This window comes from Pseudocercospora fijiensis (assembly GCF_000340215.1).
Source record: "Pseudocercospora fijiensis CIRAD86 unplaced genomic scaffold MYCFIscaffold_8, whole genome shotgun sequence".
NCBI lineage: Eukaryota > Fungi > Ascomycota > Dothideomycetes > Mycosphaerellales > Mycosphaerellaceae > Pseudocercospora > Pseudocercospora fijiensis.
Window position 1 is genome coordinate 421704 of NW_006921539.1, and position 23983 is coordinate 445686.

At 50.9% G+C, this 23983-nt stretch overlaps 12 protein-coding genes across 12 annotated transcripts; 7 read left to right on the forward strand and 5 right to left on the reverse strand.

Moving 5' to 3' along the window:
- Positions 1–101: 101 nt before the first annotated feature.
- On the forward strand, positions 102–1156 carry MYCFIDRAFT_190111 (uncharacterized protein; the record flags this gene model as incomplete). The annotated part of the gene is made up of 2 exons (XM_007931692.1): positions 102–272; positions 326–1156. The coding sequence occupies 2 exons, from the start codon at positions 102–104 to the stop codon at positions 1154–1156; spliced, it is 1002 nt and encodes a 333-aa protein (XP_007929883.1).
- A 562-nt stretch (positions 1157–1718) lies between these two features.
- On the reverse strand, positions 1719–2304 carry MYCFIDRAFT_34418 (uncharacterized protein; the record flags this gene model as incomplete). Its single annotated transcript, XM_007931438.1, has 2 exons — positions 1719–2155; positions 2220–2304. The coding sequence occupies 2 exons, from the start codon at positions 2302–2304 to the stop codon at positions 1719–1721; spliced, it is 522 nt and encodes a 173-aa protein (XP_007929629.1).
- Positions 2305–2655: 351 nt separating this feature from the next.
- On the forward strand, positions 2656–3268 carry MYCFIDRAFT_34057 (uncharacterized protein; the record flags this gene model as incomplete). The annotated part of the gene is made up of 3 exons (XM_007931420.1): positions 2656–2847; positions 2904–3100; positions 3193–3268. 3 exons carry the CDS (start codon positions 2656–2658, stop codon positions 3266–3268), a joined length of 465 nt encoding a protein of 154 aa, XP_007929611.1.
- Positions 3269–3492: 224 nt separating this feature from the next.
- MYCFIDRAFT_190113 (uncharacterized protein) lies at positions 3493–6396 on the reverse strand (the record flags this gene model as incomplete). Its single annotated transcript, XM_007931693.1, has 4 exons — positions 3493–3532; positions 3970–5046; positions 5097–5616; positions 6315–6396. 4 exons carry the CDS (start codon positions 6394–6396, stop codon positions 3493–3495), a joined length of 1719 nt encoding a protein of 572 aa, XP_007929884.1.
- A 1006-nt stretch (positions 6397–7402) lies between these two features.
- On the forward strand, positions 7403–9241 carry MYCFIDRAFT_204672 (uncharacterized protein; the record flags this gene model as incomplete). The annotated part of the gene is made up of 3 exons (XM_007931694.1): positions 7403–7521; positions 7575–8713; positions 8770–9241. 3 exons carry the CDS (start codon positions 7403–7405, stop codon positions 8988–8990), a joined length of 1479 nt encoding a protein of 492 aa, XP_007929885.1. The 3' UTR covers positions 8991–9241.
- A 620-nt stretch (positions 9242–9861) lies between these two features.
- On the reverse strand, positions 9862–11179 carry MYCFIDRAFT_212124 (uncharacterized protein). The gene has a single exon (XM_007931695.1). It carries the CDS (start codon positions 10445–10447, stop codon positions 10160–10162), a length of 288 nt encoding a protein of 95 aa, XP_007929886.1. The 5' UTR covers positions 10448–11179; the 3' UTR covers positions 9862–10159.
- Positions 11180–11316: 137 nt separating this feature from the next.
- On the reverse strand, positions 11317–12747 carry MYCFIDRAFT_156381 (uncharacterized protein; the record flags this gene model as incomplete). Its single annotated transcript, XM_007931696.1, has 2 exons — positions 12009–12747; positions 11317–11949 (listed from the first exon to the last, which is right to left on the reverse strand). Exons 1-2 carry the CDS (start codon positions 12264–12266, stop codon positions 11317–11319), a joined length of 891 nt encoding a protein of 296 aa, XP_007929887.1. The 5' UTR covers positions 12267–12747.
- Positions 12748–13328: 581 nt separating this feature from the next.
- Positions 13329–13916, forward strand: MYCFIDRAFT_6125 (uncharacterized protein; the record flags this gene model as incomplete). The annotated part of the gene is made up of 1 exon (XM_007931393.1): positions 13329–13916. A coding segment is annotated over one exon (588 nt), but the record flags the coding sequence as incomplete, so codon positions are not given.
- A 1652-nt stretch (positions 13917–15568) lies between these two features.
- On the forward strand, positions 15569–16791 carry MYCFIDRAFT_87468 (uncharacterized protein). The gene is made up of 2 exons (XM_007931697.1): positions 15569–15680; positions 15729–16791. The coding sequence occupies exons 1-2, from the start codon at positions 15623–15625 to the stop codon at positions 16757–16759; spliced, it is 1089 nt and encodes a 362-aa protein (XP_007929888.1). The 5' UTR covers positions 15569–15622; the 3' UTR covers positions 16760–16791.
- A 1622-nt stretch (positions 16792–18413) lies between these two features.
- On the forward strand, positions 18414–20064 carry MYCFIDRAFT_166965 (uncharacterized protein). Its single transcript, XM_007931698.1, has 2 exons — positions 18414–19809; positions 19861–20064. The coding sequence occupies exon 1, from the start codon at positions 18456–18458 to the stop codon at positions 19749–19751; it is 1296 nt and encodes a 431-aa protein (XP_007929889.1). The 5' UTR covers positions 18414–18455; the 3' UTR covers positions 19752–19809; positions 19861–20064.
- Positions 20065–20256: 192 nt separating this feature from the next.
- MYCFIDRAFT_79805 (uncharacterized protein) lies at positions 20257–22389 on the reverse strand (the record flags this gene model as incomplete). Its single annotated transcript, XM_007931699.1, has 3 exons — positions 20257–20423; positions 20577–20652; positions 20716–22389. 3 exons carry the CDS (start codon positions 22387–22389, stop codon positions 20257–20259), a joined length of 1917 nt encoding a protein of 638 aa, XP_007929890.1.
- A 686-nt stretch (positions 22390–23075) lies between these two features.
- Positions 23076–23848, forward strand: MYCFIDRAFT_121946 (uncharacterized protein; the record flags this gene model as incomplete). Its single annotated transcript, XM_007931700.1, has 2 exons — positions 23076–23489; positions 23564–23848. Coding segments are annotated over 2 exons (699 nt in total), but the record flags the coding sequence as incomplete, so codon positions are not given.
- Between the last annotated feature and the right edge of the window lie 135 nt (positions 23849–23983).

Sequence of the window (23983 nt, forward strand, 5' to 3'; positions counted from 1 at the left end):
TGTCACTTCTGGTCTGAACCACCCTAGAATACTCTTGCTCTCTCTCACTCTTCATTGGAATCTCGATTTCATATCTCCTTATTTATTCCTTTCCGTTGAAAATGGCCGACCAGGATGGAGACAAGAGCGGCTACCGACAGATCAACAAGGCTTTGAATATCTGCGCTTTCGACGACTACCTCAAGGGACAACGAGCTCATCTACCCCAAATTCCAGCTGTCGAGCAATTGACACCGAGAGTGTTACGAGTCCTTGGACAAAATGCTGGCAAGGCAAGTTTGCTGTTGACGTCTTTTGCAGGAACACTACTGACCTTCTGCATCAGTTCACACTTCAAGGCACCAACACATTCATAGTAGGCAAGGGCCGTGACAGGATCATTGTGGACACATCCGGAGGCGAGGAGGAGTGGATCGAGCTGATACAAGAAACTTTGCTGGATCGCGGGATCAACATCACCCATGTCCTGTTAACACATTGGCACGGTGATCACACCGGTGGCGTCCCAGACCTCATCCGTCTATACCCCCACCTGAAAGACCACATCTACAAAAACGAACCCGAGCGAGACCAACAAGCCATCCAAGACGGCCAAATCTTTGCGGTCCAAGGCGCCACCATCCGCGCTCTGCACGCCCCCGGCCACTCTACCGACCACATGTGCTTCATCCTCGAAGAAGAACACGCCATGTTCACCGGCGACAACATCCTGGGCCACGGCACCAGCGCCGTCGAAGACCTCGGAACCTTCATGGCCAGCCTCCAAACCATGGCAGACCAAAACTGCAAAACCGGGTACTCCGCCCACGGCGTCACGATCGACAACCTCCCCATCAAAATCTCGGCGGAGTTGACGAAACTTTTGCGACGCGAGAAGCAGGTGCTCTCGGCTCTTGCGCAGTTCCGGAAGAGGGGGGAGAGGTGTGCGGCTTTGAGGGATATTGTGACGGAGATTTATGGGCAGGCGCTCGAGGAGGATACGAGGAGGTTGGCTTTGGAGCCTTTTATTGATGAGGTGCTTAGGAAGCTGGCGGGGGATGGGAGGGTGGCTTTTCAGAAACGGGGTGGGCTGAAGAAGTGGTATTCTTTGGAGATGGAAATGGCTGTGGACGCGAAGGCTGCACAGGTCGCTCAGGCGAGGGCGATTGCGGTATGAGTGCTTGGGTTCATGGCTTGATAGATTTTTCTGGTCATCGTTCATTATAGATTGGGATGTGCATGGCTAGATTGGGATGGGGATGGATTTGGGGTTGTCTGTCACACAATCGCCGGGGTTGTCGGCGCAGAATATTTTTCAAATGCAAAAAGTTAGAACTACAGCACTGCTCACGCACCATTGACTTGCTTCACGTATCACGGACAACATCTTTGCACTCAACTTCGCCGGGACTTGCGTTTTCTTGTGATTTCCAAATCACAATGCATTTCTCAACTGTACTCGAATATCTCTGAAGCTAGCTCGTGATAAAGATGCCATCCGAACCAATGTCAATGACTCTGAGTATGTAGCCGTGCAGACTCGGCTCCGAGAACGATGATTGGATCAAAATGCGCACAAAATGCCCGAAACGTCGTTTGCGGAACCGTCGGATGAATAAGGTCTACAGACTATGTTGGTTCCCCGAACGCCTTCCACCATTCCCAAACTCCCCGACGCTCATCACCCAACAACAGTCCTGAAAGCTGATTTGGAATCGACTCGTGGCCAAAAGATTTCTCTACTTAGAATAAACTCCGCACTCCTTGAGCACGCCACGGAAGCCCAAAATCGAGCCGAACATGGGAAACACTGAGCGGACCGTGTGCATCCACACCCATTTGACGATGAGACCTTGCACGATGTCAAGGCTGTTACCCGTGGATCGCGAGAGCTCGTGAAGAGTGTCGTTTGTGGGCTCCATGATTGTCAACGTGAACGGCACGATTGCAATAGTAGTCAGGCCGGCCTTGGCATAAGCAGACCAGTCTTGGTGGCCGACTGCTCTTTTGCTGTAGGCGATGTATGCATACAGCGATGTGGTGAGGATGGCAAGAGATGGCATGATGATGTGACCATAGTGGTAAAGAAGGGCCCATTGCTTGAGAAGCTGGTCGGCTTGGTCGTTGGTCTGCAGCACAACTGGGATCATGACTGCTGAGAGGCTCATCATGGCGCCTGGGAAAGCATACTATCAGTATGAATGTGTGCATATGGCTCCAACGACGGGTAGACGGCTTACCTGATAGGAATGCGCCCAGGGTCACCGCAGTGGCCTGCTTGCCGACCTTCGGTGTTGGCGCTCTAACTTGCGTATCTGACTTCATCTTCGATTTCATCTGATGGATGGAGAGTCTCCCTCTCATCACAAGAAACGCAAGTACTTAAAAAAGTAAAGGAAAGTCCCTAATCCCAGCAGATCGGAATCGGGAAGTCCCAGCACGTGAGAATTCACTCCCTCAGCATCGGAATCAACATATCCTAGCTTTCGGACCATTAGCACAATCCAACACAACGGTCCCCGGAACCACCCGACAGCATCTCGGGTCTTCTCAGCCTTACCTCACGATTCCGAAAAATCCAAAAATCCATCAAAACCGCATTCAATCCATGAACTTCTCACGCGGTTCAACATCCATCCTCTATTCTACCCGCCATCTCCGCCAAACCACTCCACCATGCCCCCCGCAACCGACCCAGAAATCCCAGCCGTAACCGCCCCCCAAAAAAACAAATACCTCTGCCTCACGATTCTGGGCTACAAAAAAGAAGGCATGACCGAAGAAGCCTACCGCAACCACATGCTCAACGTCTCCGCCCCAATGACGAAAGACCTCATGGTAAAATACGGAATTCGAAGATGGACAATGGTATTATATACCCTCACCTTCTCCCACCCCAATCACTCATTCATCCATCCGTACAGATCCACAACCAAACCCCCACCCGCGCCCTCATGACGCAACTCTTCGACAGCCAAATGGTGAATTTGGCGCCGTATGACTGTTTCAGTCAAGTCGTCTTCGAGTCGATTGAAGATTATAAGAAAATCAAACTGGATCCTTGGTATCGGAAATACCTGGTGGGGGATCATGAGAATTTTGCGGATACGAAGAGGAGTGAGTGAGTAGACACAGACACCGAAGATTTTTTTTTTTTTTTTTTGTGAGAGAGAGATGGATTTTTTGATTGCTGATTTTTTTTTTTGGCTTTAGGATGACGATTGGTTGGATTGAGGAGTTTGTTCGGGATGGGCAGCTTGTTGAGGGGTTTGAGGGGGAGTATGTTTAGGGAAGTGTGACTTCGTTGTAGACAGGTGTGGAATGTTTCAGGATGGAAATGTTGGGGCAATTTTCATATTTTTGGCCGGTTGATGTCCGAGATGACGCGGTCTCTAGTGTTCTTGATCATCAAAAGGAATTCGCGAAATTCAAGAATTTTCTATTACTGTTGTGCCTTTCGCAGAACTCTTTCGATGGTTTGCTCCGAAATTTGACGATTTCTGCTGTCTCTTTTCAAACACCGAAGTTCTCATCGGTGTCCAATGCGTATTTACTTGTTCAACGTTGTGCGAGTCAGCATCTCTTGCAATACATCATATGGATATCTTCACAAATCTCAGCGATGGATATGTTCGTGTGCACTCTTTAGAAAAATACCATGGTCATTCTGAGTATGATGATTCGTTACATGCACCTTGTCTATGATACTATACATCTCTGTCTAGTCTTCATTATGTCGGCCAACCCTGGCCGCACTGACGTCCAACGCCATCGCTAAATTCATCATTCTAGCTCCTGTCCCGCTTCGATATGTTCTCATTTCCGTCTTCCTTTTCCTATCTTCTGCTAGTGCTGTCGTGCATCTATCAAGATCTCCTCTGCGAAGATTTGGTCGACTCTTCGTCCAGTGATTCGGCATACGTGGGATCCTTCTCGACCTCAGCGCCGGTGCTCGTCGGGCTTCGGTCGTCCTCTTGTTGTTGCTCTGACTGCTTTTGTGTCTTTGCAGCTTCTTCTTGCTCGTTTTCCATTGCTTTTTCTTGCTGCTTCTGCTGTTCCTTCTTTACGCTTCGCCACTCCATACCCAAGCTGCCGAGAATAGTGAGGCAAGCCAGGATGAGACCCACGAGGAAAGTACGACGCAGTGCCGAGTTGTAGGCATACAGAACTGCGTTGTGCAGTCCTTGTGGCACCATCTGGAATAATCCAGTAACACCTGCGGTGTTAATCTGCTGTGGTGTAATGTCGAATCCGGCAAGGCCTGCGAGTTTCGTGGCCAACTGCTGATCAAGGACGTTCTGACCCACGGAAACGAAGATCGCACCAAATAGTGTTGTGGCGAAAAGGATGAGTGCAGTGCCGACTGGAGCCTCGTCTTTCGATAGGACGGTCTGAGCTGCGACGTTTGGTGCTTGGTAACATCCGCCCAAGCCGAACCCGTAAACGATCTGGTATCCGATCCATTGTCCGGTGGTGGTATGTGGTTGAAGCAGGAGAAAGAGACCGGCGCCAATCGCTGCAGTGACGGTACCGATGATCAAGAATGGTGTATAGTATCCAGTCTTTGTGGTGCCCACGCCAGTAAGAATGGAAGAGACCACGATGGCAATGACGAAAGGCAAGAGGTGAATACCGCTTTGAACGGCTGAGTCGCCCTTGATGGCCTGGAACCAGATGGGCAAGAAGTAGATGATAATCGTCTGATGCGCTCCGAGCAGAGCACTGACCCAGAAGCCAGTGAAGATGCTTCGTTGGCAGAAGATGTGGGGTGGCACTGTTGCGGTCTTTGGCCTCCAGACTTGGATGAAGATGAACGCGATCAATAGAACCAGGCCGAGCGTGAGGCAGAGGATGATTCGCCAGTTGCTCCAGCTGTAGGTAAATCCACCCCACTGTAGAGCAAGGCAGAGTGAGATGACACCAGGCAGAAGGGCGACCAGGCCTTCGATGTTGAGCTCCTTGACCTTGTGTTTCCAGCTGCTCTTCATGGCGCCACCACCTGGAACCTTGAGCAGGAAGAACACGGCCAGCGCGACAAGACCGCCAAAGGGCAAGTTAATGTAGAAGCTGCAAAGATTGTTAGCAAGCTTCGCGGAGAAGGAAAATCTGATACGTACCACCAGCGCCAGGACACATGGGTTGTGAACGCTCCTCCCAAAAGTGGGCCAATCACAGACGATACGCCATAGACTGCGCCGAACAGGCCTTGATATGCGGGTCGCTTGGAAAGCGGAATGGCGCATACGATAATGACCAGAACGCCTTCTTGAATGCCTCCAGCTCCGAGACCAGCGATTGCTCTGCCGACGATGAACGCGATCGAATTTGGAGCGGCACCGCATACAGCCGAGCCCACCTCGAATAGAAGGACCGCCGATAGAAAAGTGGCCTTGACGTCGAGGAAGGTGTACAGTTTTCCGAATAGCAAGATTGTAGCACAGTTCGTCAGGAGGTACGCAGTTCCATACCAGCCAACGTCGCTGTAAGCGTGGAACTCGTTCGTGATCGCCGGAGTCGCAGTCGAAATGATCAACTTGTCCAGAGCAACCAAGAACATGCCGATGAAGACACAGGTCATCAGCACAGCGAGCTTGAGACCGTGGGGGTATTGTGATTCATCGTCGCCTCGATCAAGACCTTGATTCTTTTCTGCGTCAAGCTTCGGTTGTTGTGCGTATGTTTGATCCTCTGTTGGAGCATTGTCCTTGTTGTGAAAGCCCATTGTCAAAGACGAGCTTTAGCGCAAGCGCCCTGTGTCGTTGAATTCGAATATCCAAGCAAAGACTGAAGTCGAGCACCGTTGTGCAGATCTGCCAGGCGGCAATATAAGTGTAGATAGCGTTTGTTTTCGTAGACGCAGTAGCAGACTACAGAGGATTGGTTGATGACAAAGGAAGCAGGGGAACACGAGCTGGGCAGAGCAGAACTAACGGTTATATAAGAGCTGATGACAGTGTGTCGCCCATCGTCACGGAGGGTCGTGCTGTGGGAGCACAACGTATTGGCTTTGGCCTTATTATTCTTAGCTCAGTGGGCCGGAGTGCGAGGGGTGGTGGAAGGGAGGGCATGCACGCGGAAGTCTGAGGCCTTGATGGGGCGCCACGAGGGTTTCAACGGCCGCTGGCACTGTCCGAGCGCGGACGGTCATGGTTGGCCTCAGGCACAGAGCAAAGACCAGCCAGCGCCCGGCCGTCGACGGACCCGGGGGTTTACAACCAATGATGTGAGCGCTTGCTCATTCATCCCCGGCCAGTGATTATTTACAGGAGAGGCACGTGAAAGGAACTTGGATTTAGCTTTTTGCCAAGCTTCCTGCCAAGCTTTCTCTCGCCGACCTGCACCACCAGACTCAGACTTCACGACCAGCATGTCATCGTCCAGTGCTCTGACTTTGTCCTGCTGCAGAGTGAATTCCATAGCCTCATAGATGAATTGCTGGTAGGGATCCGTTATTCACTCGCTGTTTGCACGTGTGATGACTAACCAACATCGTTGCAGCGCACGGTTGTCGCGTGTCGGTTTTGCTAGCGTGCCAAGCTTTCTCTCTTCACCTCACCTCACCCTCTGGCCTGACAACCAGCGACAGCAATGTCTTCTCAAAGACACCGAATATTCATCACTACACTTCCTGCCGCCAATTTCATATTCCATATCTCAAGAGACAAGCCACAATACCCGACGCATCGTGAAGACGCGCGAACATCCAGCTGTACATAGAATACGCGCACCGAAGACCCGTGGCATTGCAAGGGACCGCAGCAGAGATCAGTGACAAGCTACAACCTACCGGACTGTTCACTCACCTTCCCTGCTCATACGCCAGCTTGATCGACACAGGGGCTAGGATCGGAGGGAAAGGGTCCCACACTCGGCTGGCCAATCATTTTCGACCCGAAGTGGCGTATTCTTCACATGTCACGCCGACCCAGCACTGACTTGCAACCAGCCGATGCCGCTGAATTCCACGCTACCTGCTCAGTCTACGGGGCCTTGCCAAGCACAACATCGCGAGTCTGCCGGAGAACGAAGTGGCTGGTGAACGTCTTGAATGTGATCGACCCCGAGCTGAGCGTGCATACGCCACGCGAAGGCCATGCTCTCTTCGCACGTTTCGGCCCATTAGGACCTTACGCTCGCTGGACTACCCCGATCTCTGAAAATAGGTGCTGGGCATACAATGCTGCAGCGTAGGTAGGATGGTTATAATACCAGCTCTGGGGTCGATTGGACAACATCATCCACAGCAGCACAATCTCCTTCACTCACGCAGTCCACTCCTCTCCGTTCTTGAGCATTCACTATGAGTTTCCTTGCCGCTAACGCCACGGCCTCTGTGCTGTCGAGTCTGCCTACCAATGTCGCAGGCATCGATCTCAACCCAATGGACCTGCAATCGCCATGGGGAGCGTACCTCCCTGTCCTAATGGCACTTGGCTTCTTGGTCTACCTTTCCTACACTCCACGAATCAAGGGCAACATTCCAGCCTTCACACCTGAGACATATCCAATCATTGGTTCCTACAAATTCTTCACCCACAAACTGTAAGCCATACCTCATCCCTTTACGAGTTATTGCCCACTGACGTTTTCTCCAGCTCTTTCTGGAAGGCAGCACAGCGCGCATCGAAGAATGGCATGTTCAGCTTCTGGCTTGGCAAGAACCACGTTGTTGGTGTCTCTGGCGAGGCTGCTCGCAAGATGTACCTTGAGAACCCGGCCATGGACCACATCAAGGGCGTCATCCTTATTGGACACGGCCCAGACTATATTGACGGCCGCAAGACCAAGCAACACGGTATCTGGCTTCCCGTCATGGCTGGCAACAAGTCCTACGCGCAGAAGAACGTCCTCAACTGCCAGAAGACCGCTGAGCTCACCAAGCGTCTGCCAAAGGTTACCAACGACGTCCGCAAGGCTTTCGAGTCTGTTGCATCTCAAGGTTTCATCATCAACCCAGCTCGCATGTGCGCTGTCCTGACCTGGGATACTGCCACCCGTGTCTTCGCCGCCGACGAGCTCATTGATGTCCCAGAGAACCGTGCCAAGCTCCTCTACTACCTGCCAATCCTCCAGAAGACCAGCTCTTGCCATCTCCTCTCGTTCCCATGGGCATCATACTTCAGCTTGCCCTACTGGAAGCGCAAGTACGGACGTGAGGGTATGCGACGACTTGTGACTCCCATTGTCGAGGCTCGCATGAGGATCATCGACCCAGTCCGCGCAGATGACCCTCTCCAGACCTTCGTCGACAACGGTGACAGCGCCGACTACATGATCAACTTCCTCATCAGCATGATCTTCATCTCTGCCGCCAACGGCTGCGTCGTCTCCGGCGCCATGCTCTACTCCATCGCACACCACCCAGAGCTTCAGGAGAAGATCTACCAGGAAATCAAGGCCGCCGCAAACCAGTACGCCGCCGACAGCTCCGCACCACTCGTTGACCAACTCGACTCCCTCCCAGTCAAGGCTTGGGAGAACATGTCCGAGACCATTGATCTCTGCTACAAGGAGTGCATTCGCATGTGGGTCGCTTTCCCAATGGGTCGTATGAACGAGGGTACCACCGACATCAAGATCCCCGGCACCGACGAGGTTGTCCCAGCCGGTGGTCTCTGCTGTTACAACACCATCGATGTCCACTATAGCGAAAAGCTCTACCCAGAGCCACTCAAGTGGGACCCCGCGCGCTTCGGTGAGGGCCGCAAGGAGATGGAACAGGAGGCTCATGGCTGTAAGTATCCCGCACGAACTCTTCTCGAAAACTCGACATGCTAACTCTCTCAACAGTCATGGGCTGGGGTGCTGGTCGTCATCCATGCAACGGTATCCGCTGGGCCAAGATCCAGCAGAACATGATGCTTGCCTACGCTTTCGCCATGTACAAGTGGACCGGCTGCCACAAGGATGGCTCGCCAAACACCGATTTCATCCCACCCACCACCGCGCTCAACGAGCTTGCTCCTTCTCTGCCACAGAATCTTTTCCTCAAGGCCGAGCCACGAAAGTAGAATGCCACGAGTGGTGAGCGAAACAGAAGCTCGCTGGATACGTCTCAGAGAGGGAGAGAAACATATGACATGACGAATGTTTCGATTGGCGCTGCTGGGGTCGGGGTGATGGGTAGGGAGCGGTCCGGGAAATAGATCATTCGGTTTTCTTCGCTTGCAGCTTTGCTTGTTTTTTTTGTCAACCAAGCTGATGAGTGGGAAACTTGGATGGAAGTTTTTAGTAGCACTGAATGCATTTCTTGGAGTTCGTCAATTGCAAACACGGAAAATCAGCTTCATTCGACTTTCTAGGCGCGTTTGAAAGAGCTCTGATATGTGTCCTTGTCTTGAAGCTGCAAGAATTCTTTTTTTTTATTTTTATTTTTATTTATTTTATTTTTATTTATTTTATTTTTATTTATTTTTATTTATTTTTATTTATTTTTATTTTTATTTATTTTATTTTTATTTATTTTTATTTATTTTTATTTATTTTTATTTATTTTTATTTATTTTTATTTATTTTTATTTATTTATTTTTATTTATTTTTATTTATTTATTTTTATTTATTTTTATTTATTTTTATTTATTTTTATTTATTTTTATTTATTTTTATTTATTTTTATTTATTTTTATTTATTTTTATTTATTTTTATTTATTTTTATTTATTTTTATTTATTTTTATTTATTTTTATTTATTTTTATTTATTTTTATTTATTTTTATTTATTTTTATTTATTTTTATTTATTTTTATTTATTTTTATTTATTTTTATTTATTTTTATTTATTTTTATTTAGAACTTTTCAAGGCCACAGTTACATGCTATCTTTGAAGCAGCAGTTGAGAAGCAACCAACATTTGAGCTCTGCACTCCACACCGGTAGAATACAATACTCGCAACTTCCGCAGTCTCATCGCGATCTGTGTCGCCAGCATAGCAACGCCCTTTCATCGCCGAGGCCACGACACACCCTTGTGCTAATGTATGCATGAAAATGCGGAACAAGATACAATGAGCAAAACTCACAGGTCATACGCTACGCGGATCACATGGCTAGGGAGAAGACCCCGCACAGTGTTGGAGATGTGTTCTTTGCGATAGTCCCGATGGGTCAAGGCAAGTGAATAAAGAGCTTGCATTGTTGACCGATACCGAATACAGGCTCTTCAGAACATCTTGTACGGGTCAACCCTTTCCTGCGTACCACCTCCCTCCTGCTTCATTACCTTTTCCCGGCCGGAATCTAGGCGCACACAGTGATTGTGAAACCGCAATCCCGAAAGCTGCATAGAAGTGTGGCGGAGCAGAGTAAAGATACGACGACCAGATTTTCGACGTCCCGCCGATCAGGTTGACGAGTGCGGATGCTGTGGCGCGGTATGATATCGGTGTTGCCAGGTCGAAGATTGCAGAGCAGGATGTGTGAGCTGAGCGAAGCGAACAGCAGCGAAGCCTTTGAGGGAATTCCGGCATGATGATTGCGAAGATGAGGCCGATACCAACCTGGCGTTACCCTCGATCATGAAGAGCTATCTCCACCCTGCTCCTGCGCCTGTGATACCGTATGTAACGTTACCAGCAAGCTGAAGAATAGCAGCAGCGAAGAGACCGCCGAAAGCATTGCCGACTTGCTGTGCAATGTACAGGCTAGCAAGACGTTTTCCGAGGTCCTTTTTCGTGTACTTACCATGCTGAGAGGTGGTAAATTGGGCCCGGGAACAAGACAGCTTCGAGCACTCCGAGGCTTATTCTGACTGAGAAACAAGGGCATCAGCAAAACGACTCAGCCAACAAGAACTATCAAGTATACGCGAGATTCCTGGCCACCCAACAATCACGGATGTGTCGCCATACAACCAGTCAGATGTGAACGTGCGAAACTCTTCTTCAAGAAATATACCGTTCAGGGCAACATGGGAAATGGCCATGAGCGACCTCCACATCTGGTCACTTTTGCACACAAATGGCGTAATGGATACAAACACCAATGATGGTCCGGAGCATTCCACGCGTCTCCCAGCCTCCTGTGATCTCGTGTTCACCTCGCAGATCGTGCGCAAAATTCAACCACATCTCAATTGCTTTCTGCAAGACCTCGATATGGCATTAGACTTCAAGTCATCCTCTTTGCACACAAAAGAATTCCCAATGGCCTGGCAGTGCTTGCTTGCATCGAGGCTTGGAAGAGGCCATGGATATCGTGAAAATGCTCACGAAAGACACGACAAGTGCTGTCAGATGGGCACGAAAAGTATTTGAAAGAGACGGCATTTGGAACACAGGAGAATCATCATTCATTGTCTATATATATTGGATGAGGGAAGGGCCGAGGTCATTCGCAACTATGCGAAATACGGTGCCGTGTTCACCTTGACCACCGACCAAGCCTCCTCGAAAGCCTGGACGAGATCTTCTGGCAACGGACCCTTTTCCAGGTTTGAAAGATTGCTCTCAAGCTGCTCTGCACTGCTGGATCCGATCACGACTGCATCTCCCTTGTCGCCTTTCATGGCGCTGTGGTGGCTTATCCATCTGAGCGCTGCCTTCGTGGTGGTCATGCCATGCTTCTGGGCAAGCGGTCGAATGATATCGAGCGCTGCGAACGTTGGCTCATTCCAGTAGAGCTTACGGTAGAAGCCTCGGGCATTGTTTGGATCGAATCGATTTCCACCCTCATACTCTGACGTCTCACGGCCGTACCGGTCGGTCAGCATACCACCAGCGAGCGGGCTAAAGCTGTAAAAAGAAATGCCATAGTATCTCAGGCATGGGAAGAGCTCGGTCTCAATGTTGCGTTGGAGGGCGCTGTATGCTCCTTGGTAAATGTCCGGCTTTTTCCAGCCGTTGGCGTTGCAGAGCTCGCAGATTTGAGCGACCTCCCAAGCAGCATAGTTGCAGATACCGAACTTCTTGAAGTAGCCGGCTTTGTAAAGCTCGTTCACGGCTTCGAGGGTCTCGGCGTATGGAGTGTTGTGCTAAAACGAAATCAGCACCTCGTTTCTGCATATTTGGGGATAAGGAGGGTGAAGTTCACGTCTGGAGTGTGGAGGTAGAAGGTATCGACCCTCTCGGAGCCCAAGGCTTTGAGACTCTCAGACAAGCCAGGCTTGAGGGATTCTTTCTTGTGGGAGTACTCCTTGGGACCGATCTTCTTCGCTGTGAGCTTTGTGCCCACGGCGATGCCTCTCTCTTGCCACTTCAGCTGGGCAAGATGCTCTTCCGTAGAGCCAAAGCCATAAATGCGAGCTGTATCTACTTCACAATGACCGTGCTTCTGGAGTGTGTCGAGCATTGCTCCAGACACAGCTGGATCGTGCACTCGAACAAGCGGTGCACCTGCGAGATATCTCAGCCGCCATTCACAACTTTTGCCAATGTCTGTCGGGTCAAGGGATTATGGCGAACATACCTTCTCTGCCCAAGTTCATCGTGCCCAGCACGACCTTCAACGTGGACTTCGCGTGAGGAGCTTCCGAAACCTCCACCTTGGTTGCTGCCACTGTCTCAGTGATGGTTGCCATGTTGTCTTCGGATCGGATCTCAAATCAGTATGTTCGTTCTTTGACTGAATTTTCCCTCGAAGATCGAGATCTAATGAAGACGAATATGATAAAGTCCACGGGACAATAAGACGAGGATGTTCAGAAGCCTGCGGTTTGTCAAAGATTGCATTGTATGGAAGAAGTGCGGTGGGTAGTGAAGGCGTTAATCGCAATTAGCGGCGCTGTCATTAAGCTCGCATCAAATACTAACCACCCTTACTATGTTTGATGCTATTTTGGAACACCGCACAACCCTCCGTTTCACCAATCGGGCTGTTCACTACGAATCTTCCCGACCCTGGCTACACATGCAACCCCGACAACACGTCAATTCTAAATTCTTCAACATCCTTCCGACCGAAGACAATCACTGCGCATAGTTGGTTGCACGGTTGCACCTATTCGAAGTTTCTTCGATCTACACAATCATTCTAAATACCAAGAGAACCTTAGCGTCAAGGGCCGATATAGCCCAATCAGATCCTTAGACACGCTATTCACTTTCGATCAGGCCACGACCTCTTCCCTCCCGACTGTCCGAAATCTGCAATTGGCCGGCATAGAACCATCCTCTTAGCTGTGTACTTTAATCCTTCGTGACCAATCTCAAGGTCCATTGAGCGAGTGCAGACACGGCAGAAGCATCAAGATCGACCACCTAGACTCAAGCCACAATCCTCTCCTACTCGATAGAGCAATTTGTCCAACTCTTTTCAGATCGGCATTCGCATATTCCTTCCACGATGACGGCGACGTACATGAACTCAAGCGTGCCATTCATGTACGATTCGTACCCGGCAGTTGCTCCGGAACGTTTCCAAGGACAGCTCCAAGGCAAGACAGCCATCGTTACTGGCGGTTCAAGTGGAATTGGCCGAGCGGTATGCAAAGCGTTCGCTTCAGCAGGCGCCTCAGTTGCATGCATTGCTCGTCGAGAACCACGACTCAAGACACTTGTCGACGAGATCAAAGCCGAAGGTGGCAAAGCCATTCCACTGGCCGTCGACATTTCCGAAAAGGATGCTGCCAAGAAAATCGTCTCCCAGGTCGAAGCCGAACTCGGGCCCGTTGATATTCTCGTCAACGTTGCGGGCATTGCAAGACTCGGGCCCCTAGTCGATGAGCCGGAGGACCTCGACATCTGGTGGAAAGTACACGAAGTCAACGTCCGCGCCCCAGCGCTCCTCACACGAGCAGTCCTACCTAGCATGATCGAGCGGAAATCTGGAGCCGTGATTTCCGTAAGTTCTGTCGTGGCGACTTGGCCTTCACCCATTCAAACAGCATACGCGTCATCCAAAGCGGCGATCAGCAAGTTCCATGAATCTCTGGCCGCCGAGCTGGAAGGTACCGGTGTACTGTCCTTTGCGTTGAACCCAGGGAGTGTAGAGTCAGAACTTGGCGCCCCGGACGACGCCATCAATACGGCGAGCCAGCACCCTATGCTTGAGAAAATGAGGCAGATGCTGAAGTCTCCGAGGAAGAAGCAAACGGCACAATTGCCGGCAGATGTATGTGTTGCGCTTGTGTGTGATCCGAGATGTAAGGTGCTGAATGGAAGGCATGTCGAGGCTGCTCAAGATCTTTCCCCGGTTCTTGAAGAGGCTGAGAAGGAGGGAGGTGGTCGGATTGGGAAGGATAGATTGTATTTGGTCAATATCGGTATTTTGTAAGGTCGTTCGGATGAAGTTTTGGAGAGGCACAATGTCCAATAGCTTGAAAGCAATTTGTTGGCTCGATCTATAGACTCATAGATGCAATCTCTTCTACATCAACATGAGCCGATAGTGAGCCGATCTTGAACAAGAGTTGAGGAACGCATGGGATTCGGACGCCGACCGAGACACAAGTCGCTGTAAACGTAGAGTGCATATAGTGGAGGGTCGTGGTCCTCGAAACTAAGCCTGCCCCAAAGTCTACTAGGGGCAAGTATGGCAAAGCACCCATAGAAATGCTATCACTTTCAACATCAAGTCTGAAGCCACAATTCACAGCTATGAAGACAACAAGGCTATGAACAGCACAACCTACTCCTCAGAATCATCTGCGTGGCAATTCCATCAACGTGAAGCAAATCACCATAGATTTCAAAGAACGTCCTCAAATTCTCAACTACCCTTTCAACCTATCTCCCCAACACCTTCTCATCCAATGCCACCTATCCCCATTGCCATGCATTCATACAAAATTCAACCAGCCAAGATATGGCCAATCATCAAGAAACCAGCCGAAAGAAAAAATCTTCCTTCCTTTCCTCCTCCGAAGAAGTCACGAGGTAAGAGTGGCCTCGATCTCAGCCTGAGAAGTTTCACGGTTGAGAGGAGAAATGGTCTTGACACCAGCGCCGTTCTTGTAGATGACGGCAGCTGGGAGAGTGTCGACGCCGAGAGCAGACTGGAAAAAAAATGTGCGTTAGGAGATGTGGTACGTTAGGTACTTGTGGATTGATGCGAACCTTGAGGTCTGGGGTGGCGGACGCGTTGACGGCGTAGGTGTCGGTGGTAGCAGCGTGCTTTTCAGCGTACCTGGGGAGATTAGCTGCTGAGATCTGAAGCGGAAGGTGATGGGAGTTCTTTTTGACTTACTCTGCAAGACGATCGGCGTGGATGCCTTCGAAAGCGCCGTCGACGATGTTGAAGAAGACGTACTTGTCGGCAGTAGCCTTGGCAGCCTCGAGCTCGGCAGCGTTGGAGATGACCTTGTAACCCATTTTGAAAAGTGGCGAGGTTGTTTGATTAAGATGGTTGGATTGATTGATTGTTGTGAGGTGATTGTGCTGTGAATGATCTGTTCCAGGGTGGTCGTCAAGGATGTTTATTCATATGTTGTCTCAGGTCCAGTATCGGTATTGTCGACCTCAATGCAATGCAAGCCACCCTCTCGGCACGTCACGTACCTTAGGTGGTTATATAAGCTTTCGTCAGGTCGGGGGAATGGTATGGAGCTGAGGTGCAAACATCCCGAGTCACCCCAAATCGGACCGAAACATCGGAATTCAACATGGATAGAATATGACTAGGGAGCGATTTCCACGTGGTAGTTCAGTGTGCAACGGACGGTCGTAAAAGTGTCACTGCTTCACAACTTACTTCACCAGAATTCCGAAATGTCACCCATGGCGATCGAACCAGCAGGCGATCCTGAGCACGGCGCTTTCGATCGCAGTAAGTCTCGTCAAGATGCCATTTCTCACCTGTTCTGACGCGATGCAGATGACAATGCCGATGCTGTGGTCAGATCGATCAATGAGACACATGTCACTTACAAGCGCTTGGGCAAGACTGGACTTCGTGTTTCTGTTCCGATACTGGGATGCATGAGTCTTGGTGACAAGCACTGGGTGCCATGGGCTCTAGAGGAAGACAAGGCCCTGCCGTTGCTCAAAGGCGCTTTCGACCTCGGGTTGAATTGCTGGGATACAGCTAATGTCTACTCCAACGGCAAAAGTGAGGAGATCATCGGCAAAGCAATCAAGACTTACCAGCTGCCGCGGCATAAGCTGGTCCTGTTGAGCAAATGTGGCGGCTACGTTGGGGAGGCTCCAAATGTCAAAGGCGACAGATACGAGAACGCCATCTCCAGATCCAAGGACTATGTCAACCAGGGCGGTCTGTCCAGATCTGCCATATTCGAGCAGGTTGAGGCCAGTCTAAGGAGGCTGGATACAACGTATCTGGATGTGCTTCAAATCCACCGCTTCGATCCAAATACACCGATAGAAGAGACCATGAAGGCGCTGCATGACCTGGTGAGCATTGGAAAGGTTCGGTACCTGGGTGCCTGCTCGATGTACACCTATCAATTCGCTCAGATGCAATTTGTTGCAGAGAAGAACGGATGGACCAAGTTTGTGAGCATGCAGAATCACTACAGCCTTTTGTACCGTGAAGAAGAGCGGGACATGATCAGGTTCTGTAATGAGACCGGAGTTGGCCTCATCCCGTGGGCACCGCTCGCTAGCGGTATGCTTACACGACCAGCTACGCAAAAGGTGCCAGAGGGTGATCGAGCGATCATCAACAGAGTGCAGGAAGTGGCCGAGAAACGGGGCTGGAGGATGTCGTATGTGGCCCTGTCGTGGATCAATAAGCGGGTGAGCGCGCCGGTGATCGATTTTGACAGAATCGATCGGATAGAGGAAGCACTTGCGACTAAAGATAAGGAGCTCACGGCGGAGGAGGAGAAGTACGTCGAAGAGTTGTACAAGGCGAAGGATGTGGAGGGCATTCCCAGCCAGCGTTAGTCCTTTGATAGTCGTCCTCAATTCTCATCTCGATAGCGTTTCATGCAAAGGGAATACAGTCGGCACTTTCCATCATTCGTTCTCAGGCTGAGATCCGAGGACGTGGCTTGACAGTAGACAGGCGAAAGCCGAGTTGCTTCATCATGCGCAGTGACAGAGTACCGGTTCGTTCATGGACCAGCTGATCTCCAGTGTATGCCCAGGGGTAAGATGCCGATACTTTCATAGCGGAAGCCATGCTATGAGCACGATTCTCGGGACAGAGTCATGAAAGTCAGGCTGAGTAATGAGCGCGTGAGGAGGACGGCGTCTCTGAGTCGCAAACTGAGGCACACGACCGCTTTCCTTCTTCGAGTGTCGGAGAATAGGCTGACCAATGGCTGAAGACCAGATTCCGCCCAAAATAGCAGCCGTAGTTTTCGAACAGCGACTTGACTGGTATCGGCCTATTTCGGCGCGTTCACGCGCCGCCAGGTCTCCGTCTCTGAGCAGTCTTGGCGCCGGTCAGGGGGAGCTGTTTATTGCCAGTCATGTGTCTTGGTGGACACGGGGCGAAATGCATCATCGACGCGAGAGCATGCTGGTTGTCTCTAGGACCCCGTTCGGTGCTGCTATGATGCCCGGACGACTCTCATAAAGTAGCAGCAAGACGTGTGAGTGAATGTTTCGTTCAAAACCCCGATCCTTGTCCTGTTAGTCATCTTCATCAAAATCCCCATCGAATCTTGATTGCCTCATGCGCCAAGAATGCAACAAGGGGGCGAAGATGTCGACGTCTACCTCGACAAAAGACAAGAGGAGAAGAGACAAGCCCACATTGAGCTGCACATTTTGTAGAGCTCGCAAGTGAGTAAAGTGTTGATCGAAGGCGTACGTGACGCTGACCCCGATACAGGCTCCGATGTGACCGCCAAAGTCCTTGCAGTGCATGTGTGCGAAGAGACAAGCCTTCTGACTGCAATTATACGTCGACAGAGCAAGAGCGTCGAGATGCAGTCGACTACAGGCCGGCCCATGCACGAGGTCCTCATAACCGGCAGAGAGTTGCTCGACTTGAGAAAATGGTCACCGAGATGAGAGATATGATGCAACACTCTGTCAATAATCCCAGACCAGAACCTACACAGACTCCCGCAAACAACGTCCCTCCAATACCACAGGCTCCTCTTGGACCAGTCGATTTCCATGCAAGCGAGGCTCCGAATATGGGCAGCCTGAGTACCGACGACAGCAATCCGATCTACGTCGGTAATACTCATTGGAGCACGATTCTGGATGATCTGCAGCAACTCAAAGACGACTTACCAGATGAACTTTCGAACAGCAGTGGGAGCCCGGAGCCCTCGCAATCAGACACAGGCACACAACCAGAGCCGACAGCGGCAGCAGCAAGAATCTCACTTCTTAACACTGGACCATGTTTGCCCAGACATCAAATATTAGCCATGATCCCACCTCGGAAAGTCGTTGATCGACTGATTTCCCAGTTCTTCAATTCGTTTGATTTAGCGTCTTGTAAGCATTGCGCCGCTCCGCAACAGTGAACGTCTGTCCCACTAACCTTCTTCCTCTGCAGTCATACTTTCACGAAGCAATTTTCTCTCCGAGGTGAGTCCCCAGTTTCGCTTTCTGGGACGGCGGCTGATATTCGCCGCAGTACTCCAACTTCTGGAACAATCCTGCTGCAGCACCCATCATGTGGGCCGGTCTTCTCTTCAGCATGATGACCATGTCTGCCCTGCTCCAGCAGCAGGAAGGCGGTGCGAATAGCTCCACGCCAGATTTGACTCCCGACATGCTGGAGACATATCGGACATTGACCATTCACTGCCTGGTCGCCGGCGACTACCTGAACCCCACTCGATACACAATCGAAACACTCATGATCCACTTTGCCGTCGACCAAAACATCAACGGCGACGTCTGGATTGGGAATTACCTCCTCTTAGGACTGATCATCCGCATAGCATTCCGCATCGGACTACATCGAGATCCCCGACATTGGCCAACCCTTCGACCGCTGCAGGCAGAAATGAGAAGGCGAATCTGGACGAGTCTCTACCATATGGACTTCTTCACGAGCACTCAGGTCGGCTTGCCACGCTTGATCAAGGATTCATTATGCGACACAAAGCCACCCGCCCATCTGTTCGAAAACGACCTCACCTTTCAACATGACCAGGTGCCGCCCGAACGACCGTGGACGTCTCACACACCGCTGCTTGGTCTCATCCAGCGAGACGCCATCGTCAAAGTAGCGTCAGAGATATACGACGCGACGGAGGCCGCACATACATCACCCTCAGCCATGCTAACCCTCGACGCCAAACTCCAAAGAACCATCGCCGCGATGCCCACCTGGCTGCGCCACCGACCCCTCGAACTCTGCATCGGCGAAAACCCCAGCGCAATCCTCAACCGCATCTTCCTCGACATCCTCATCCAAAAAGCCACCTACCTCCTCCACCGCCGAAGTTTCCTCCAAAACCCCTCCGCCCCCAACTCCACCACCCTCTGCATAAACGCCGCCCTGGCAATCCTCCACCACCAACGCACCCTCAGCGAAGAAATCGAACCGGGAGGCCTCTGGCACCACCTCCGCTGGAAACTCTCCACCCCCTTAACCCACGAATTCCTGCAAGCAACCACGATGCTCTGTTTCGCGCTGCGAAAGCTCGACACCGACAGCGACAGCGACAAAACTCCCGCCCTGCAAATCTCCCAAACCCTCTCGAGCGCGAAAAGCGTATTTGAGAAATCCGCGCATCGATCGCACGAAGCGAGGCGGGCGACGAAAGCGATCGCGACGGTTCTGAAGCAGGATCTTCTGGTTGATCAGATGACTCCTCCTTCTTCCGATGCGTTTTTTGAGGGGATTTCGGCGTTGGAGTATCTGGGGAATTTCGATTATGGACAGCAGAAGAATATGTGGTTGCTTGATGATGACGATACTTCTGGGGTTTTGGGATTTGGATATGGATATGAGTGGTGAGGAGCTTTTTGAGGGGGTGGGGATTGAACATGTTGGTTGATTGGAATGGGGAAAAAAATGAAAAGTCGGATAGGGATTTATTTGTTGGGGGAGGGGGGGGGGGGCTTGGTATGTATATTACCTGCTTTTTGAAAAAAAAAATTTAGAAAGAATCTTTAGAAAGAAAGAGGTCAAGAATCGCAGTCGGAAGATAGAAATTCAAAGGTATCCGAATGTTAACCCACCGATAATGGCAAGTTTCGAGAAGAGAGAATACATACCTCTACAATTGAAAAACAACAGAAGCTTTCAGCACGAACTAGAAAGAAAGAAATGAGACTACACCGTAATCACGACTCATCACTCACTTCCAATAGCAAGCTCATAGTTATGCGTAGCGTAGCGTAGGTATATATCACATCATGCAATACCCCTTTTGCACCGCGGAGCACATCCATCCATCCATCCCACCAGCCAGCCAGCCCTTTCCCATCCGCAGGTCTTGCTTGGTATCGTTCATCATCATCTATCCCTTCTTCAAATTTCCCAACCCATCCCCATTCCCATTCGCACCCGCCATACTCATACCCTTAATCCTCTTGGCCAAAACCCCCTGATCCACCACACTCCCTCCAAGTCGCTTATCAGGTCTCGCTTTAAGCTCATGCAAGATGGCAATCAAAGATTTCCAACCTAGAAGCGCAGAAAGAAAGAGATTAGTCCAGTGTGTCCCACAACAAGATTCCTAGCGCTCTGCGAATGCGAAGAATGTGATACAAAAAAAAGTGTGTGCTTTTTTTGTGCAATAATTCTACATCTGCAGGATCGTTTCAAGAGTAGCCCAACCTGGAGTATGCATGAGAGTAGCGCCGAGCTGGGCGTCTTTTTGGATTGCAGTTTTGCAGAGGAGGTTGAGTTCGTTCTGGAAGAGGAGGACATGTTAGTGAAATTATATGGAGCGGGCGGGGATGATAGTGGTACTCACATCACTGAGCACGCCGAGTCCGGCGATGTAGCACAGGGCATGGAAGTCTGATACGGCAAGGACACCTGTCGTGCTGTCTAGCGAGACCTTGCTTGCGCCGGCTCTGAGGTGTTTCTGTAGATCTCTAGTCTCTTGTGCCTGGCCAAGAAGTTCACGATTCTCGACCGTGAAGTCGTTCTTGGCAAAGAGAGGATTTGGCTCGTTCGGGAAGCCGTGAGTGAGGGTGACGAACAAATACTCCACCGGGAATGAGGGCTTCGCATTCTCCTGGACGTTGGCACCGTACTCGTTGATTCTCCGGTAGAAGACTTCTGGGATGTATTTCTTCTGTCCGAGCTGCTCGGCTTCTTCCTCGTCCTGGACGAGCATGACACTCGGGTCTGCAGAAGGCTCGACAATTTCCGCACGCACCATCTCTACGGCGGCGTTGGAAGCCTGGTATGCTGCAATTCCGATCTGGCCTTCAGAGTCCCCAGAAATCACACAAGTCACGAAATTACTGCCAAACTGGCCGGTCTCACTCCATTTTGAGGGCCGAGGGTACTTGGCCTGGTACCGGGATGCAAAGCAGACCTCAAGCGAAGACAGGAAATACGAGTCGACGTGGCGCTTGCAGATGGCAGCACCTTCTTCCGGGTTCTCGGGGCTGATCAGGTCAGTAAAGACGACGCCGAGGCGTTGCATGCCAGTAAGTTCGGCGACCTTGTCTATTTGCGCCTCCTTCTCCCACTCAGTCATGGTGACGCCATCGACCTCATCGCCTTGCGGTGGCTCGTAGATTGCTTCGACGACAGCCTTCGTACCAAGCGGGACCTGGTCGTATGCCTCGTATCTGCCGTATAGGAATCCTATACGCTGAACGCCACTCTTGCGCCAGAAGTCGATAAATCTATTGACAATATCAAACGATTGGAACTCCACGTGGTCGACCATGCGGTATTCTTGCGGCTGTAACGAGATTGCAGATGGCTGGCATTTTGTGCATATCTCGGCAGGGAATGGTCTGTGGCCGGAAGGGCAGTTCGGGTTGACGCGGTAGTATGGTTCGGTCAAAGGCGGCATGTACGAGCTTCCAGAATCGTACTTGTTCTTGCCGTGGTTGATTTTTCGCAGATATGCATGAAAAGACATGTGCTTGATCTTGTGCTCCTCAAGATAGCCCTTATCGTAGGGCTCAAGCGGCTGGCAGTAGTCGCACATGCCCTTGGGACCATGTCTGCACATCTTCTCGTCCTTCTTCCGCCTAATCTTGCCATCCTGCTTATCTAATCGATCGTCAAGCTCTGATTGCTTGACGGTCTCCCAAGGATTCTTGATAAGTGTTGGAGCTTTATTGATAGCAACACTGGACTGGAGCTCATTCTGGTTGACCTCGTTCCCGTTGAGCTTGTTGGCCGCAGCGCTGTGTCCGTTGGCGGTAGGTGCATCTTCCAGCTTGTAGTCAAGGAAGACCTGAGTGCCGTGTGCAAGGCCTAGTCTACCAAAGCTCACGCCCTTCAACGACTCGATCGGTCTGGAATCTGCGCCGTGTGGTCGTGGGGAAATGGTGACAGTGGAAGGTATCACATTCTTCGGCAATTTTTCGAGGACCTGAGGAAGGACAGTAGGTATTTCGGCGTTTGAATCGATGGTGAGGCGGAACTGGCCCTCACGGCTTTGGAACCGCAGTATCATGGTCGGGGCGGTGGTGAGTGGGTGGGGCGGAAGGGTGGTGGAAGGGTGGTGGAAATGTTCGAGCGAACGTCGAAATCGAGAGGCGGTATGAGGAAATTCGTTACCGTATCGTGTGTGCCAGCGCCATACAGATACAGAATGTATGGAAGGTAGGAGGAGGTGGTGGTGGTGGTGGAGAAGGAGGAGGTTTTTGATGGATGTCGAAGTGATTGCTGTGGTGCAGGCAGCAAATGATTATGAAGCTGTCTGCTGGCCTAGATCGAACCTCGCGAAGTGAAGGTGAGCTGTTGCAAGCAAGCGAACGCGATGCGATGACGAACCTTCTGGCTCGGCCCGTCGATCCGGCGCAGGGCACGGCCTGTGACTTCCGCGATCTGAACACCTAAGACAAAAAGAGCTCGCTTCCAACAATAAACCCAAGCTCAAAGAACACCTACCCACGACTTCCACCACGCTCCTTAACCACTCATACCGAATTCGGGGCAACGTCAGAACTACGCATAACTCCCACAACATCCCCCTCCAAACCGAACAAATCCATAAAACCAAAGACCCGCTCCCTTCGCGCCTTCGCGCCAACAATAACCATGGCCGAAAACACCACCTTCAACTCCACCTTCAACAACAGCACAAACAGCACAAACTCCAGCTGGCAATCCACCACCCCCCGAACCTGGACGGACTTCTGGCTCGGCCTCCTGTGGCCAATCCTCTACATAACCATCCTAGTCGGCTCCCTCTCGACCTTCTCCTCCCTCTACCGCAAACGCAAAACCGCCAAAGCCGCACGCCTAGAATCCTGGTTCCCACCGCACCGCCAACGCGACATATACTTAAGCCTGCTGCATTTAGAACCTCCCGAAGAAGAAAAACCGGGCGAGGAGAAGAAGAAGACGTTGAGTCGGGTTCCGGACAATGTGTTGAAAGCGGCGCTTCTGAAACGAGCGGTGGAGGATATTCAGAGGATTGTGCAACTCCGGAGTTCGAAGGCGGCACTGCAGACGCTGATGCAGAGGGGGAGTATCGGGGAGGATTTGTGGCAGAGGTTTTTGAGGGCGGAGAGGGAGATGGAGGAGGAGGTGAAGGATGTGGTGAATGAGGTGAGGAACAAGAAAAAAAAAATTCTAGCCGTGAACATTGTTGTGGTGGCGGAGATACTGACGTGATCTGATAGGCTAATGCTTTCGCCCCTCAATGGGGCCAAGTCATCTTCCAATCCGCGAACGAAATCAATCAGAATCGATTGATGAAGGAACGGATTGCGGAATTGCAGGCTACGACGGAAGCGGAGAAGGCGTGGTGGGATGAGAAGAGATCTAAGACTTCGGCGAGCTTTTTGAAGGAACTTGATGAGGCTGCTGCACAGAAGGTTGGTGCTGGTGCTGCGAAAGGGAAACACGGTAGTAGTGATGAGGATACTGTACTTGTAGAATCCGGAGGACCGGGAAGTACACAAGGGAGTATGAAGGGGCAGAAGAAGGGTGGGAAGAAATAGATGATTTCCAGATCATGACGATTTGGGTTTGGAAGGATGGGATGGGTGGCTCAGGAGTCGAACGCTATTTGCATACTAGCATAGCATGTGGTTGGTCTC